The sequence below is a fragment of the Manis pentadactyla genome, chromosome 14, assembly GCF_030020395.1.
Source record: "Manis pentadactyla isolate mManPen7 chromosome 14, mManPen7.hap1, whole genome shotgun sequence".
NCBI lineage: Eukaryota > Metazoa > Chordata > Mammalia > Pholidota > Manidae > Manis > Manis pentadactyla.
In genome coordinates, this window is record NC_080032.1 from 11,293,762 (window position 1) to 11,313,129 (window position 19,368).

Here is a 19,368-nt window from a genome sequence, read left to right on the forward strand (position 1 = left end):
TGACCCAGGAATCGCACTCCTAGGAATTTACCCTAAGAACGCAGCAATCAAGTTTGAGAAAGACAGATGCACCCCTATGTTTATCGCAGCACTATTTACAATAGCCAAGAATTGGAAGCAACCTAAATGTCCATCAATAGATGAATGGATAAAGAAGATGTGGTACATATACACAATGGAATACTACTCAGCCATAAGAAAAGGGCAAATCCAATCATTTGCAGCAACATGGATGGAGCTGGAGGGTATTATGCTCAGTGAAACAAGCCAAGCGGAGAAAGAGAAATACCAAATGATTTCACTTATCTGTGGAATATAAGAACAAAGGAAAAACTGAAGGAACAAAACAGCAGCAGAATCACAGAACTCAAGAATGGACTAACAGGTACCAAAGGGAAAGGGACTGGGGAGGATGGGTGGGTAGGGAGGGATAAGGGGGGGAGAAGTAGGGGGGTATTAAGATTAACATGCAAGGGGGGGTAGGAGAAAAGGGAGGGCTGTACAACACAGAGAAGGCAAGTAGTGATTCTACAACATTTTGCTATGCTGATGGACAGTGACTGTAAAGGGGTTTATAGGAGAGACCTGGTATAGGGGAGAGCCTAGTAAACAAAATATTCGTCATGTAAGTGTAGATTAGTGATACCAAAAACAAAGAAAAAAAAAAAAAAAGGGCAGTTCCTGTGTGGTAACCTCCAACGAGTTCTACACAAGGGTATAAAGGGCATATAAAAGTGTAGGCAAAGGGTCTGTTTGTGTTTATACAGAGGATCAAAGCCTAATTGGGCTACCCCGAAAATGAACTAAGATACGATATGAAAAAGAACTTCCAACATCTGCACTCTCTGGAAGACTCATGCCAGAAGATGATCATCAAAAAACCCCAACAAAGATCCACGCACTGCTACAGCTGTAGATGCACTCATCCCACCAGTTCCTGGACTTGCCATGGGAATGAGGAAGGAGATATCAAAGCTGGCCTGTGCATACAGTAAAACAACAAATTTGACTGGATCTATACTGTTGGAACTCAACCAAGAATTTGGAGAAGTGCAAATTGTAGCGCTCCAAAGTCTTACAACTACAGACTATTTACTGTTAAAAGAACATATGGCATGTGAACAGTCCCCAGGAATGGGTTGTTTTAATTTGTCTGATTTCTCTCAGACTGTTCAAGTTCAGTTGGACAATATCCACCATATCATAGATAAGTTTTCACAAATGCCTAAGGTGCCTAACTGGTTTTCTTGGTTTCACTGGAGATGGCTGGTAATTACAGGTATGCTTTGGTTATGTAACTATACTCCTATTATGTTAATGTGTGTGTGCAATTTAAGTAGTAGCTTAAAACCTATACATGCTGAAGTTACTCTACAAGAAGATATGTCAAAGAAATAATCAATCTTCCCATGTTTTCTTCCGCCTGCTACTTCTATAGCTTTTCTTCTTCCTTCCTAATTACAACCCTTAAATAGAATTCGTGCCTCGTATCAAATTTATCGAGTATCATAATTCTTCCAAGTGGTAAAGATACCTCAAGACAAATGCTGGGCATAGAAGCCACAGGGCATAAATATGCAAAGATGTAAAAAGCTAACCTTTTCAAACAATAAGGCTTCTCTCTCACTTACCAACTTCACATTTCCCTGTATGGCCCCGGAAGATGACTGGTTAGACAGAGACGGGTAAGATTCCTCAAGGGAGGAACAACCTAAGACAGGCACAGTCGCAGGGGGGCCATCAGGTGAGAAATTGGGGATCAACAGAGGTGAGGCTTAGAACCTCACCCCCCCTGTTCTGAGAGAAATCTTCTGCATACGTGGATGTTTTATTGCCCTGGTCTAGCTTGGATTAACACATAGTCTACAGGCACACACCTGATCATCTACATTTGCTCTCTTACAACACTAAACTATGTTTTCTACCTTTATCTTGTATCTACCTACCACTTCAGCATTTTATTAAAAATAATAATAATAAAGAGAGAAATGTAGTATTCACACATAAATCAAGTATAAAAACCAAATGAGTATTCATATTTGAACTGACTGTTTAGAGTTCATAATTCATGAGCAAAACTGAAAGTTTCTGTGATGACTGCCCTTGTACTGTTCACTATGTAACTTATTCATTATGTAAGAATTTGTTCTCCATGTAAGAACTTGTTTGTTATGCCTCAGAAGATTGGAGACTGACGAAAATTAGGCTTGGGGTGGATTAATGATTGTGCATTGAGCATTGACTCCCCTATACAGAATTTTATTGTCGTTAACAATCATTTGATCAATAAATATGAGAGATGCCCTCACAAAAAAAAAAAAAAAAAAAAAAAAATAGACAAGTGGGATTGCACCAAACTAAAAAGCTTCTGCACAGTAAAGAAACAGTCAACAGAGTGAAAAGGCAACTACGGAAAGGGAGAAAATATTTGCAACCCATATACCTGATATGGGGTTAATATCCAAAATATATAAGGAATTCAACTCAATAGCAAAACAACAAATTACCTGATTTTAAAATGTGCTGAAGACCTGAATGCACATTAAAAAAAAAAAAGATATCTAAATGGTCAATAAGAACATGAAAAGGTGCTCAACATCACTAATCATCGGGAAAATGCAAACCAAACAATAGAGGTCATCCCACACCTCTTAGGATGGCTGTTATCAAAAGCACAAGACATACCAAGTATTGGTAAGGATGCAGGTAAAAGGAAAACCTTGCACACCGTCGGTGGGAATGTAAATTGGTGCAGCTACTATGAAAAACAGTGTGGAAGTTCCTCAAAACCTTAAAAACAGAACTCCCATATGACCCAGCAATCCCACTCCTGAGTGTGTAACCAAAGGAAGTAAAATCAGGATCTCAAAGAGGTATCTGTCCTTCCATGTTCACTGCGGCATTATTCACAACAGCCAAGACGTGTAAACAGCCTAAGGGTCCATCAATGGATGAATGGACAAAGAAGATGTAGGATGGAGATATGTATACATATCTATATACACACATACACACACAACACACACATATTACAATACATATAATACACACAATAGTATATTATTCAACCTTTAAAAAGAAGGAAGTCTGCCATTTGTGACAACATGGATGAACCTGGATGGCATTAAGCTAAGGAAAATAACCAGATGCAGAGAGACAAAAACTGTATGATCTCACTTATATGTGGAATCTAAAAAAGTCAAACTCGTAAAAGCAGAGAATAGAATAGAATGGTGGATTCTCAAGGCTGGAGGGCAGGGGACATGGGGAGATGTCGTTCAAAGGGTACCAAGTTTCACTTATCTAGGATGAATAAATTCTATAGATTTAATGCTCAACATGGTAACAATAGTTAATAATACTGTTTTGTATACTTGAAATTTGCTAAAAGAGTTGATCTTAAGTGTTCTCATCACAAAAAAAAAATGTAACTGAGATGGCTATGTTAATTAGCTTGATTACAGTAACCATTTTACAATGTATACATACATCAAAATACCACACTGTACATGTTAAATTATATACAATTTTTATTTGTCAATTATGCCTCAATAAAGCTGGGTTGAAGAAAGGAATTTCAACTCAAAGAATTTCAACCAACTTTATGGTTACAGTCCCTCTATAAACTGAAGATTCAAACATGTAACTTCTATTTGTACTTTAATCACTGTTTCAATGGTACCTGTTACACTGAATCGTACTAATCCTTACTTCAATCAACTGAATAACGACTATTTCCTTCACCTTTGAAAAAAGACTACCACCTATTCTATACCTGCTTTACGAGAACAGTATTTTCCTTTTTTTAAATGAACAAATCAGTGAAGTGTTTTAACAAGGTATTATACAGAAGACGTGGTTTCTAAACAAATGATACTTGAAGGCATGAAAAGAATCTTGGTGGTCTTTGTATCTCACCACAGTGTTTTTTTAAGTGTTATTTATACTACAAGAAGAGCCAAAATCAGTGTTATGAGGTATAATTTAACAATGTTAAATGTAATTGGCTCTAAAACTGCACATAAGCCAGGCTGAAGTCACTGAGATTCTGATGCTAGATATCATGGAGATAACAAGCAGATATTCACACTGTACTTTCTGAATGCAGAATATGTGATAACAGGTGACATGCACCCTTGTCACTGAATCCTCAAGACCCCATTTTGAGGGGAATCCCACGGTCATCTCCACTTCATGAGAAAACTGACATTAGGAGAGTTGCAGTAGATTGCCCTGGGCCTCCCAGCTACTGCCCTGGGACTTACACCCAGGTCGATGAATTTCAGCACCCAGGCTTATGAGCAGCTAGACTACATAGACAGGTCTTGCATTTTAAGAAAAGTCCATCTAATTATTTTGGCAGAAGGATAACACCCAATTTGTTACTGAATCCAAAGGTTCTAAGAGCCAAAATCAGTATTCTTCTCTGTACAATAATCTGATTTATTTTGCATAAATAAATACTATCATGAGATACAAAGCAAAAATCAACTACCTCTCTATAAATGAGGAATAATCCGAGAAGAGGATAAATTCTTTTCACTTACGAAAATTATCACATCACTTAATAGCACTCTTTCATGTTTCTTATAATGCATAGAAATATAAAAGTACATTATCCATTAGAAATTGACTATGGCCTTGAAAGCTGCTACTTTACAGAAAACACGCAGGATGGAAAAGGCTTTGGGTAGGAGAAAAAACCATTACATCTAAAGAGCAGCAAATATATAAGCTCATTAATTGTGGATTTAATTTTCTAAGGCCTGTAATTCAAATCTAGGTACTACATTGTGTTCAAGACAGGAGGAATCAAGGTAAAATCCAAGTCCTCAGTCATGACTCCAAGGTTGTTTGAACATTCCCTCTCGATTCTTGGAAATGAATCTCTGTCACCTGGGGGATAATCACCATGAGTATCAACACCTCTAACCAACACAAAGCAAGTCCTTTAAAACCCCGGCTCGTCACAGATACCGGGAATGTGAAATGCGAAAAGGTTTCTTCTCTAATGTCTTGCCTTGATTGATTTATAGAATACAATATATTATCAGAAAGCCTTAGTGATCTTTCTCAGGAAAGCCTCTAAAAGGATGTTGGTATAAGAACACATTTCAATAAGAAGCAATATTAAGTTTCAGTTGTTCCAGATAAACCTCCAGGTAAGAATACAGTCTTGTGTATCAATTCCTCTACTACATTCACACGTGTGAAAGGGATGTCACTAAGTCCAACTGTTAATCACGTAAGAATTTGAAATAATTTTGTCTTACCTGAAAAAGAGTTGGTGTCACTTGTTTCTTGGAAAGGTGTCTTTGTACATGATCTACAGCTTGCTTTGAGAATGGCTTGTAAAAAATCAAAAACAGTGTTTTTTTCCACAAACATACAATGTAACAAACTTCTGTATGGCATACAATATCACAACGTATAATTTAACTCAATTACGAAACAGTAATCTACAGTAATTATATTAACATCCATTCTCTTAAAACAGCTTGAATATTTACGGACCATCCAAATAGATACTTGCTCTTCTGAGCTTCCAGAGTTCTTAGATACATGTTGGGAAAGATGATGAGGACAGAGGCACCTGATTGACATATCTAATCCCACATGAGTTTAAGATACTGTGATCAAAAAGTATAAAGAATCTCATCACCTTATTAAAGTGTACATCCTGCAAGTAGCTGACAATGAGGTCCTAAAAATGTAAAATTTCTACGATTTAAGAGAAAAATGAATGCATGAAAATACACATAAAAATTAAATGCCAGGATTACAAAGCTAAGCCAGGGTGTAAAAGGCTCTAGGTTCAGGAATGTCTTGCTGTAACCACAGCAGAGGGCACCTGAGAATGGAGCTCACACCAGCAGGAGTTACAAACTCTCTTCTCCTCCTCCAAAACTTCAACTTTTGTCTTCTTTAATAATGCACAAAAAGAAAAGCTTAAATAGCACATCATACTGCCTAATTGTTTAAGCTTCATTATTTTTAATTCAGCTAGATTTTATTTCCTTTGGAAAATCTAGAATTGAGATGAGCTTTTTCTTCCATTGATCTGAATTAGCTATCAAATTGACTTTCATAATTCAATTTTCACTGCGATTTTTGAATCTGCTTTTGGAAATAGATGAGGGTGCACGAAGCCACAGTTCTGCATCAGTATTACCAGGAAACAAACGACAAAACAGAAGAGATGGGTTCCAACCTGGATGATTCTTTTTAATTTTTAAACTTCTTCCTCCTATTTTACTTTCATTCTGCAAACACTGGAAGCTGCCCCATGTCCACACTTTAGTAACAGAACAAAAAGAAATACTTACATGTGAACAAGACAGCAGCTCCTTCATGATGTAGGTATCATAGATTTGCCGACTCCTACAAAGGCGATCTTCCTCATTCTCAAGCTTCTCGTAGTCTTTTATCTAGATATTTTAAAGTTATTGTTGTTAGGTATGTTTTCCTGGAAACTTACTTTATTAAAACAGATAACTAGCCTGGGCAAAAACCACTTGCACGTGCGACCAAGCAAATTACCAAAGGAAACAACTATTTCTAACATCGTAATAACGAAGTTGGAATAATTTAAATTCAGCTTGAAACATACAAATGGATTTTCTTCCCATGATGAACCTCATCACTTAAATTTAGAAACACAGTATTAGGAAACAAATACTGCCATGGTTACAATTATTTTACAATACACCAGCCATGGACCAGTCATCCTTGCCAATTCTCCTCTCCAAAGCACAAGTTAAATTTGGCTGTAATTTAGTTCTAAGAGTTCTGATGGTCATTGTTCTCATTCAACTATAGTGTGACAAAACTAACAGCAGAAAAAAAAAAAATCAGGATTCCTGCAAAGAGGTCTTTTTGAATAAGCTAAGTAGTTTGGAAAGGCATGACCAACCCACAGATAAAAACATTGGTTTTTCAGGTTGGAACTCCACCTACACCATAAAGGTATTAACAGAAAGGTTACTTTGAATACTGTATTTTGCTAACTTAGGGAAGATAACCTGACTGGTGTTAAGATAAACCAAATAATAAAATGTGCTTTGGAAATATTTGCCTCATGTGGAAATGGCCCCATTCACTCTAACCTCGAAACAGAAGCTCCTGAATCAGAGACCTGTTACCATTTATTTGCAGAACTTTTAATCCAAAAGACAAGAAGATAATGAAAACACAAATGAAATATGGAGCTAGGAGGAAGACTACAGCAAAGATCTTCAGTATGACTAATTACCACAGATGATTTATTTTTGGAGAAACATGTTTCCAACAGGTAGGCAATTATTAAATTGCCTTTTCATAGTATCTGAGGGCTCTTTCCTCTGGTATGATAAAAGGTTGGGCTAACTACTCATATGAGAGAGAGTATAAACTGAATAGAAATAAAAGTTACCTTTTACTTTACAGTCTGGGTTTGACAGTTTTGAAATAAAACAAAAAAAAAACCAGAAGAATTTCTGATAAACAAAGGACATGGCAGGAAGAGGGAAATGTGAAATACTGGGGTCGCATATGAGGGCTAGTGGTTCACACTCAGAGAAATTACTGGGCTCATCTTAATTGTCCTGGAATATCTTCAGTGTTACACAGGTCTGTAACTGTCCAGGCTCAGGATGGAGTCTTCATGGAACAGACAATAAAATCTGATATATAGGCAAGCAGACTAGGGTAAGTTGATACCCACCCAAGAGGAAAAGATTTTTAATGAAGCAATCCAGCAATGTTGGCATAACCCAAGAACCGGGTTTAACCACCCTAAGTTAATTCGGGAGAACATGTCTAAAGGGTTCCAACACCATGCCAGGTGTAAACACGGTGGCCGCAAGGCAACAGAAGCCACACTCCAGAATGCAAAGTAGAGTCAGAAAATAAAGAATTCTGGCTTGATTTCTTTTGTTGTTCTGTTTTAGGTAGGTTCAAAAGTCAATGCCAGAATGTTAGGATAAAAGAGGCAGACTGTTAGTGAACCAAAGGCAAATGTTTCTGCCTAAATATATGAACAAACTCAAGGAATAATAAACCTTCATGGAATTCTTAACCTTGAAAACAAGTGTGATGAAATGTTCCAGAAGGACCTATAAAGCAGTTGACACCTGGTTAAACAACTGCTGATTCTATGGAAGTTTCCCATGAACTGTAAGAATCTGACTACACAGAAAATACTACTTTCTTGGGCAAATATACCCTGAGCCACAGTACTGGTTTCACTGAGAGCCTTGTGCCTCACAGACTCCAACTTGAACAATGCAAAAGGTAACTCTAAGTGGGCAAAGTAAGAGCCTAGAGTATCGGTGGCTGTGATTCAAACTTCACTCCTTCTTATCAGTGAGACCACTAATTACAGAACATGCTGTTCGCTCTACCTGCTAACTATCCATTAGCTCAGACAGGAAGTCCTTACTGCAGCGTACACACCGGAAATGCCACCTCTAAGGCTGGCAGTCAGGCTGTCCCGGTTACCCAAGCAGGCAGAGGCCTGAGTTCAAGGTGAAAAGCCTCCCGTGCAGCAGAACAGAAGCATCACCATCAATGATAAACACTCACTGACCACACAGCCCCTTTCTGCTCTGGTGGTTACAAAGCTCACAGCTGGGCATAGCCTAAATACCTGGAACCCCAAGAGCAAGCCCTTTGGGTCCACCGTGTCATGGTCTCCCCCTTCTGGCCTCCTGTCTGCTCCACTACCATTCCAGTGAGATGGGCTAGTAGAGTCGTTAATGGCCTCTGCATCACCCAATGAAGGGTCTCTTCTGACCTCAGTTTCACTGACTTTTCAGCAGCATTCAACTCAGTTGTCTACTCCTGCCTTCTCTGAAGCTTTCTTTCCAGACTTCTGTGATCTGAATTCTCCAGGGCTTTGACACTCTTTGCTTCTCCTCCCTCAGTCTCCCTTGGTAGTTCTTCCTCCTCTGCTAGACTTTAAAACGTGGACGTGCCTCAGAGAACGGTGCTGAGGTGTCCCTTTCCCACCTGCTGAGTTCTTCTTGGGTAAAGCTATCGAGGGCATCAGCTTCAAATGCCAATTACATTCCAATGACCAAGTGGATCTCAACTTCTTCCCCTGAGGTCCAGACTATAAATATCTCCCTAGTTGACATTTCCACAACTTCTCTACCCCACCAAAACATGTGCTTCTCCTAGTTTTCTTTGTTGTAAAAATGGATACAACTATCCTCCTAGTTGCTTAAGCCAAAGGAATAATCATCAATTCTGTTCTTTTGCTCACATCCCTGCCCCCACCACCTCTACATCCAATTCATCGATCGTGTTGGCTTCACATTCAAAATGCATCACAGACCCAGGCCGTGCTTCAGGTAATCGCCCACTAACTACTGGCAGAACAATCCTCCTGAGAAAATAACTGCAAATTCTAGACATACATAAAACCCAACTACATCAGAACACTGGAGAGTGACCAAATATACACAGATAATAGGGAAGGGGCATCAGACAGAAACTGGAAAGTAAGAGAGGATATTCCTGAAAATAAAGAGCCAGAGAAGGAGAACTCTGAAATTCTGGGTATACTCTGTCAAAAACTCTACTTGGACCCCATAATGACAGGGGAACGTGGCCGACCCAAAGCAATCCAGCCAAGGCTGAAAGAACTCAACAAGATTTATCTGCTACCCACTGTGCAGGAAGATGAAGCCTGAAGTTCTAGCCAGCCAGGTTACCTGCTGAAACATCAGTGCCCTTTGGGGAAGCATACAGAGTTTGGAATATCACGATGTATCAGTCACGATGTATAAGATACAACCTAGAATCACGCTGTATATCAAGAAACAGAAAATGTGGCCACCCACACACAAGAGAACAGACAATAAATGAAGACCAACCCGAGATGACTCGTATGCTGGAATTATCAGACAAGGGTTTCATGCAGCTCTTATAATTATCCTCAAATAACAAAATAAGCATGCAATGAATCAAAAGACAGGAAACAGCAGAAGAAAAATATTAACTATGAAAAGAACCAAATGGAAATTTTAGAATGAAGGAACACATCTGATACAAAATATATTCAATAAATGGATATAATAGCAGATTAAAAATCCAAAAAAATTGAACAGGGCATCAGTGATATTTAGGATAACATCCAAAAATCACACATACATATAACTGGAGTCCCAGAAGGGAGGGAAAGAAATATTTAAGTAGAAAAAAGTTATAAGAAATAATGGCCCAAATTCTACCAGATTTGGTGAAATATATAAACTTACTGATTCAAAAAACGCAGCAAACCCCACAAAGGATAAACACAGTATCTAAAATTACTTCATTAAAATGCAGAGTTGCCAGAAATTGGGGGGAAGGGTACAAGCACAACATTTTTATATATGTCTAAAGGAAATGCATAGAAAGTGCATTTCCTTTAGACATATGTAACAGTGGACAGGAAAACATATATCACAAAAACAGTAAGCACAAGGAGATTGAAGTGGCTATATTAATACCCAGTGAAGTAATTTTCAAGACAAAGAATATTACCAGCAATAAAGACCTTTCATATGAAAAGACATATCATAAATGCATGTGTATCTAATGACAGAGCTTCAAAATACACACAAAAAAATAACAGTTAAAAGAAGAAAATGACAATTCTGTAACCAGAGTTGGAGATTTTATCACCCTTTTCTCAACAATGAACAGAACAACTAAACATAGACTGAGTAAAGATCTGTTTTAAATTTTCCATGGGCTTTAGAATAAAATCTGCATTTGTTACTCTGGCCCCCAAACCCTGTGTCTCTCCAACCTTACCTGAGCTCACACTACCCCACCCTTCCCACCCACGATGGCCAGTCTTCGTTTAGTTCCTCAAACATGCCAAATTCTTTCCCACTACATTAGGGACTACGTCTTAACCATGAACTTCAGCCTAAAATGCTCTCCCTCATCACCCTGCTCTCATCGTCTAGACTAGCCTTCTTGTCATTCAAGTATCCAGTTTAAATGCCACCTCTTCAGAGAGTCGGTCTTTGGCCTATGAACTTAAAGTAACCCGCAAAACAAAATACATTACGTTGAGTTTGGAGTCTGTTTTCATTCACTTATTCCTTCCTGATATATTTCTTGTTTATTTATTACTTCTTTATTGTCTGTTCTCTAAGCCAGAAAAGAAACTCAAAGAGTGAGGACTTTCTCAAGCTTGTTCACCCAAACAATGCCTGGCCGAGCATTGGTGGTTAAATGAGTGAAGACAAACCTATATAGTTAACTCTACCTCTGATCTGATATTTATTTTCTGTTTTCCACCATTTGTTTTTAAATCTAAGTATAATACACCTGCTTTTATAAGCTGCCTCCAAATCTAACTGAACAAGGAAATGTATAAACCAACACATGGAGCAGTACTACGTGTCAGGCACTGTTGGGGGTGTCACATTCATTCATGACAACCTTAAGAGACAGGCACCACTATCGCCCCAATTTGATTCTTAGCTAAGAAAACTCAGGTAGAGAGGCTAGGTTGCTTGCCCAAGTTTACACAGCTAGTAATTAGCACAGTGCAAATCCAAAGCCAGGCAGTCTGAGTTTAGAGCTGGAACGCTCCCATATACCTGAACAGTATATTATAGATACTATGGTTGAGAGAGCAATTATCCATCCACTATCTTATTTGAGCCTCCCAATTATCCTGTGAAATAGCGAGAGACAGATTACTAGACTCATTTCATAAATGAGGTAATTGAAGCTCAAATTTTAAGAGTCCATACTGTGAGCTCCTCAAGGACAGGAACAGTGTAGTGTTTGCATTTCTAAGCTCCAGGTCTGAAACAAGGTAGATGCTTCAGAGCTTGCTCAATGACTTGCTCAATGACTGACCCATGCCCCACAGCAAGTGAGAGGCGCGACTGCCCCCAGACCTCACGAAGACCTTCTGTCTATGAGTCAAATAACGGTCAAGATGAAAACACTGATCACCACACACAAGCAGCATGGATACATTAGTACATGAGCATTATAGCCACAAATGGTGCGAGAATGAAAGGAGTAAGCAATCACAGAAAAGTGGGCGAGCTGTACAGAAAGACTTGTTAGAGGATATAGACAATGAGAGAGACCTTAAGGGAAGCTAGGCGTTCCACAAGCTGAGAAGGGGAAGCATCATTCTAGGCTGGGGAAAGGACACAGGTAAAGTAACAAAAGGAAAGGGTTCAGTGGGTTCGGGGAATGTTGGTCAGCAAAGCTCTACGTAAGAAGGTAGTGAAAGATAAAGAGGGAAAGGCAGATAATAACTAATACAGACGTGTGTGTAAAGATAAGCTACCAGGACTTTAACACACAGGAAATGGGTAACCACTAGAAGTTTAGGGACACGGCAAAGTGGAAATATGATGTACAAAATACGTGTTCCAAGATATCTGCTGAAAGAATTTGCTAGGGATTGGGATCGTGAAACAGTAACCAGAAATAACCAGACTGAATGAACCAAGGAGTCAGAGAACAATTACTGAGAGTTCTAAAGTGTAAAGGCTGTGCCCTTTACAGAACTGTATTTGAAGCCCCAAAGCTGGACGGTATCTTCAATTCAAGAGTAAAGGGCAAGCTGCTGACGAGCTTTGGAGCATGATCCTCCAGGAGGACAGTCTGAGAAGCCAGACACACTGTGCGCCAAAGAAGAAGAGGGGTGGCAGGGGAGCAAGCCCACAAAGAGAAATGCCAGTGCTTAAAGTTCAAGTGGGCACACATCAGCAGGAGTCACCATCGGACCAGACCGGCAAGAAGTGCTTAAGAAATAGCCCCAAGTAGACCATGCATCTGTTTCAAACTAGCAAATGTTATCGGTTAAAGACAATTTCTCTGTATTTGACAAGGCAACTAAGTACATGCTAAATTGGAGAGGTCGAGCTTTTGAGAACACAATAAATTTTTTTGACAGATCAAACAGTGATACTCTCATCCAGATAAAATGCCTGTTAGTGATTCAGATTGAAATATTGAACTGCACACTGAATAAAATCCTTTTAGATTTAGCTTACTGGTTTTTTTTACATTGGCATAAAATGTACATCATAATTTGACCATTCTTCTAGAAATACATTACTATAATCTTAAAAGTATAGAAAAATTTCAAGTTTTCATGTATATCAACAAACTAGAGAGAAAGACAGGTACCTTCAAACTTGTACAAAGATTACTAGTATCAGTCCTAATACTATTATTTTATTTGGACCATTTAAAATGCTTTTAGGATAAAGATATATTATGATAATAGTAATAGCATATGTCATTGCTTAAAATCTTTTAATTAAAAATATTTCCTATTAGATTGTATAATGTGGGGGGGCATAGGGAGGGATGTGCAGCACAGAGAAGACAAGTAGTGAGTCTACAGCATCTTACTAAGCTGATGGACCGTGACTGTAATGGGGTTTGTGGGCAGGGGTGGACTTGGTGATGGGGGGAGTCCTAGTAACCATAATGTTCTTCATGTAATTGTAGATTAATGATAATAAAATGAATTTAAAAAAATATTTCCTAATTTGTTTTAATTTCTTCTTTGACCCATACATTATTTAGAAGTGTACTCATTTCCAGGCAGTTAAGGATTTCTTAGGAAACTCTGTTATTCAATTTGAGTCCAGTTCCACAATCGCCGGGGAACACTCTGAACAATTTTGATCCTGATCTTTACGTGAACCTTCTTTAAGGGTCCAGCTTATTGATCTATCTTGATAAATGTTCCACGTACACTTTACACTTTGAAGAACACAAATTCTATTTTTGCTGGGTGCAGTATGCTCTATGGGTCAAATTAGATCAAGTTTATTCATCACTGTATTAAGATCTTCTATAACCTTACTAATTTTTGTGAGTTTGTTCTATAAGCTCTTGAAGTGTGTTAATGTCTCCCACTAGGAGGGTAGAGTTGCCTTGTTTTAGATCTGTCAATTTCTGCTTTACATATTCTGAAGTTAACATTATTTGTACCATACATTTTTAAGATTGTGATACCCCTTTATCATTATGAAATAATCTCTCTTTACCTGAAAGCAGCGTTAGTGTTACTTTGTCTGGTATTAGTGTTGCTATACCAGCACTGCTTTCATTAGTCTTTGTATTGTATATTCTCTTCCATTCTTCAGTTTTAAGTATGTCCCTTGTAGGCACTATATAATAGGGGTTTGGCTATTTATCCAGGCAACAAATTTAAGACTTTAACTTGGACTGTTTAGTCTATTTACATTAAATGTAATAACTTGTAAGTAGATGGATTTATAGCTGCCATATTATTCTTTGTTTTCAATTTGACCCACCTACTTTATGTCCCCTTTTTATTCTTTTGGATTAATCCAACATTGTTTTATTCCATTTTCCCTCTTTTAACTTATTAGAGATAAATCCATTTTATTCTTTTAAAAGTTACCTTAGAGATTACAGCATGCAATCCTTTCCTGATTACAAACCAATGTGAATTATTACTTTTACTATCTACTCCCCTATAATCCTAGGATCTTAAGATACTTTAACTTCTTTAAACCCTGTCCTGCCTTTTCTACTACTGTCATACATTTTAGTTTTACATATTTTTAAAACCAAAAACATTGTTTTATGTCATCAACATTCATTTATATTTTAGATTCATGTTTATCCTTTATGACGTGCTTTCCTTCCTTCATTTTCATCTGGAATCATTTTCCTCCTGCCTAAAGTACCTCCCTTTAATAGTTATAGTAATGCAGGTACACTACTGACAAAGTCCCTTAGCTTTTGTCTGAAAATACCTTTATTTCACCTTCATTCTGAAGGAAACTTTTTCTGGGAATAGAATTCTAGGTTGGCAGTGTTTTTCTCTCATTACATTAAAGATAGCCATTTCATTGTCCTGTGTGTGTGTGTGTGTGTGTGTGTGTGTGTGTGTGTGTGTGGTCATTTCTTTTTTGATGTCACAGGTCAGTCATATTGCTCCTTTAAAAGTAATGTGTCTTTTTCCACCCTCTGGTTGCTTTTAAGATTTTCTCTTTGTCAGAGGTTTCCACACTCTTAAATTGATGTGCAAAGATAGGTTTCCTCTGTAGTCATTCTGCTGAGGATTTTCTAAGTTCTTTATATCTGTAAGCTGTTGTCTTTCATTATTTTAGCAATTTTGTATTTATCATTTTGTAAATATCTCAGTACTACCTCTTCAAATATTGCTTGTGCCCCATTCTCTCAATTCTCATGAGACTCCAATTCTACATGTGTTAGATGTTTTAACCATGTCCCACATGACTTTAATGTTCTTAACTATTCCTTTTTTATATTATTTTTCCTCTGTGTTTCAGTTTGAGATTATGTCCAACCTGCCTCCCTACTTCTTAACTCTACCATATATTTTAACCAATCTGCTAGTGGTTCTAGTCATTGGGTTCTAATTTCTAATACTATAATTTGTTCAGAATACCCATTTGGTTTTTCCTAATAAATTCAAATTCAAAGCTGAAATTTGCTATTCTTCCACCTATTTTGTCCATCTTTTCCTCTATTGTCTTGAACGTATTATTTACTTTTTAATAACATAGTTCTTTTTAAGTACTTGTTAGGTAGCTCCAACAGCTGATTCACCTGTGGTCCTGCTTCTAATTGTCTTGTTTATGAGTCATACTGCCTTTTTTGTAGAACTCAAGTCTGCCTTTATTTCCCCTGTTCCTAAGGAATTCAGTGAGAGATCTTTGTCTCCTTAGCACTAGATTGAGTTCTACCCTCGAGAAGTTTTTAGAATAGCTCTTTGGCCTCCTGTTCCACTCAGCTTCAAAAGTTGGCATATGTCTTGAGGAAGATTAACCACATATTTGGGCTCCTCAAGTTTCACTTGTATTTTCACTCAAGCCCCTGAAACTTTGGCTTTTCTGTCTCCCAGAAGCAGCCTTCTGCCAAAGGCCAAACTTTGACTCCCACCTGCCTGATACACCCAGAATCAAGAGCTGCTCAGGTAATAAGCAAATACGGATGTTCCATGTCAGTAGACCACTACCCTAGGGTTTCCATCTCTTGCCTGTTCTGTTTTCAGATTCCTGACACACCATTTCTGAGGCGCCCCCTCTCCCACCAAGTCTACAGTTTGTCGCTCCAGCAATGTGCAACCAGAAAACTCCTCTAGATTCTCTTTCACCCAGCAGCAGCCTTCTGTCTCAGCTTATGTCTCCAGAATCAGGAAGCTTCCACAGAAAATAAAATGGCTGATAATCCTCAGTGCACCTCTGAATGAGTCTCCCTTCTCTTGAATTTTAGTCCAACTATTCCTCATAGCTTCCAGAGAATTCCAGAGACTTTAAAAATATGTGTATAGATGATGCCAGCATCTCTAATAAAGTACATATTATATCTTGTATGACTAATTCCAATGAATTTATAAATATTTGTAAGATATTTAGTAGTCTTCATATTTTCCAAAGTACAGTTTAAATATATGCTTTTGAAATAAAAGCATCAGTAAAACAGTTACTTCTTACCTCTTCATAAAACTTCACCTGAGGTACAGCTTCATTAATTTCATTCAAACAAAAATCTTTAAATAGCAAGAAACCTAAAGGAAAAGAATAAAAAATTTCAAGGCGGGCAATAAATTGAAATTTTACCCCACAGGGTATTTTCAGAGTAATGTGTTTATACCTCAACCTCTTCCTCCCCTACCTTATAAAATACGTAAAGATTTCACAAGGTTAATTACACCCTAGAAGGAACTATTCCAGGTCAGGTAAGAGAACCACCGAAACGGCCCCTTGCTTTGAGCTTCCTTCTCCATCGGTAATGCCCCCTCCCACTTCTTACAAATGTATGAGAAGCAGTGCTAGTGGTCACCTCCACTTAGAACCACTGGTCACTGTAGTGAGCAGAATAACCAAAGAAAGAAGAGCTACAAGTAGTGTGGAAGTGTTGGTAACAGTCATCATGAAGCTATTAAATACGATGCCCACAGGAACAAGACTGAAATCCCTAAAAACACAGAAGACCTTTCACAACCTTTCTAGCTTCTTCTCTCACCACTCACTACCTCAACATGCCTACCAAATACTACATGCCAGAGCCAATAACCCATTCCCAAATCATTCTTTGGTTCTTTATAGCCCCATACCTCACCTTTAAACAATGGCTGCCTTATAACTGGAACACCATCTCCACTGCCCGGTGCCTGATGCACAGCGGGAGGCCATTCACTCTTTGAATGAATGTGTGTTTACAGAAGCCTTCCGACATGCCTCTGCCAAAGTCCTTAGCACACCCCCAATTAATTATCTCAATAATTAATGTCTCCCACCCCCGCTTGCAAGCTTAGTGCCTCACTTCATGCCTAACGCAGTCAAACCTAATGAATGTATGAAGCTAAGACAAGCTGACGCCAGAAAGAGGGAACATTATTTAAAAAGTCAAAACAAATAAAGGATTGCTAGAAGGAACAGAAGTTACAAGAGGAAACTGAAGAAGGCCACACAAAAAGTCTCAAACATGGGAGAAGGTAGACCAGCAATCCCCAGGTAGGACTGAGACAAAGGAAGCAGCTTTGATGAGATTTTAATTAAAGTTAGCGTAAGAATCATGTAACTGGAACTCATCAGTTACTGCTCCATAAATTCCCCTCCAGAGTTCCAGGAAGTTGACTTTTGACAAGGCTAAGCGTTCACCCCCTGGGACTAAAAGGAAAGTATTAGGATTACTTAGTTAAATAGGCAAGGCCAGACTGACTAAGGTGTGTGCAGGCTGGTGGCAGGAACACGGCTATGCTCATCTTATCAAGGCCAACAAAGAAGTGGGAAATCCAGATAATACATCACACAATTAAAATAAGTCCACTTGCAAAAACATCAAAGAACAATCAATACCAAGGAAAAAATAAATGAGATATGCAAGACCACTATACTATAAACTATAAAATTTTACTGAGAGAAATTAAAGAGACCTAAATAAACAAGATATTCAGTTTATGAATTAGAAGACTCCGTATTGTTTAGATGGTAATTCTTCCCAAATTAACTTTTAGATTCAATGCATTTCCAGTCATAATCTCTGCAGGCTTTTTTTTAAATTAAAGTATTATTGATATACACTCTTATGAAGGTTTCACATGAAAAAACAATGTGGTTACTACACTCAGCCATATTATTGAGTCCCCCCCATACCCCATTGCAGTCACTGTCCATCAATGCAGCAAGATGCCACAGATCCACTATTTGCCTTCTCTGTGCTACACTGTCTTCACCGTGACCCCCACACACCATGTGTACTAAACATAATACCCCTCAATCCCGTTCTCCTGCCCTCCCCCACCCCTTCCCCTTTGGTAACCACTAGTCCCTTCTTGGAGTCTGTGAGTCTGCTGCTGTTTTTTTCCTTCGGTTTTGCTTCTTTGTTATACCCCACAAATGAGGGAAATCATTTGGTACTTGTCTTTCTCCATCCGGCTTATTTCACTGAGTGTAATATCCTCCAGCTCCAACCATGTTGTTACAAATCATAGGATTTGTTTGTTTCTTATGGCTGAATAGTATTCCATTCCATTGTGTATATGTACCACCACTTCTTTATCCATTCATCTACTGATGGACACTTAGGTTGTTTCCATTTCTTGGCTATTGTAAATACTGCTGCGATAAACATAGGGGTGCATATGTGTTTTTGAATCTGAGAACTTGTATTCTTTGGGTAAATTCCTAGGAGTGGAATTCCCGGGTCAAATGTATTTCTATTTTTAGTTTTTTGAGGAACCTACATATTGCTTTCCACAATGGTTGAACTAGCTTACATTCCCACCAGCAGCATAGGGGGGTTCCCCTTTCTCCACATCCTCACCAGCATTTGTTGTTCTTAGTCTTTTCAATGTTGGCCATCCTAACTGGTGTGAGGTGATATCTCATTGTGCTTTTAATTTGCATTTTCCTAATAATAAGTGATGTGGAGTATCTTTTCATGTGCCTCTTGGCCATCTGAATTTCTTCTTTGGAGAATTGTCTTTTCATATCCTCCACCCATTTTTTAATCAGGTTATTTGCTTTTTGGGTATTGAGGCATGTGAGTTCTTTATATATTTTGATGTTAACTCCTTGTCAGATATGTCATTAACAAATATATTCTCCCATTCTGTAGGATGCCTTTTTGTTCTGCTGATGGTGTCCTTTGCTGTACAGAAGCTTTTTAGTTTGATGTAGTCCCATGTTCATTTTTGCTTTTGTTTTCCTTGCTCAAGGAGATGCATTCAGGAAGAAGTTGCTCATGTTTATATTCAGGAGATTTTTGCCTATGTTGTCTTCTAAGAGTCTATGGTTTCATGACTTACATTCAGGTCTTTGATCCATTTCAAGTTTACTTTTGTGTATAAAATTAGACATAATCCAGTTTGATTCTCTTACATGTAGCTGTCCAGTTTTG

The 19,368-nt window shown here is 38.2% G+C and overlaps 1 protein-coding gene across 4 annotated transcripts in view; it reads right to left on the reverse strand.

The window, feature by feature from the left end:
- GRK3 (G protein-coupled receptor kinase 3) overlaps positions 1-19,368 on the reverse strand; it is a 119,508-nt gene that overhangs the window by 50,004 nt on the left and 50,136 nt on the right. For 3 of the 4 annotated variants that reach the window (XM_036908972.2, XM_036908971.2, XM_057492021.1), the window contains exons 3-5: positions 16,458-16,531; positions 6,327-6,428; positions 5,274-5,348 (exon numbers count right to left, since the gene is read on the reverse strand). In XM_036908972.2, coding sequence (XP_036764867.1) covers positions 5,274-5,348; positions 6,327-6,428; positions 16,458-16,531 — 251 coding nt within the window. The remainder of the gene's footprint in view (positions 1-5,273; positions 5,349-6,326; positions 6,429-16,457; positions 16,532-19,368) is intronic. The other variant, XM_057492022.1, reaches the window with a different exon arrangement.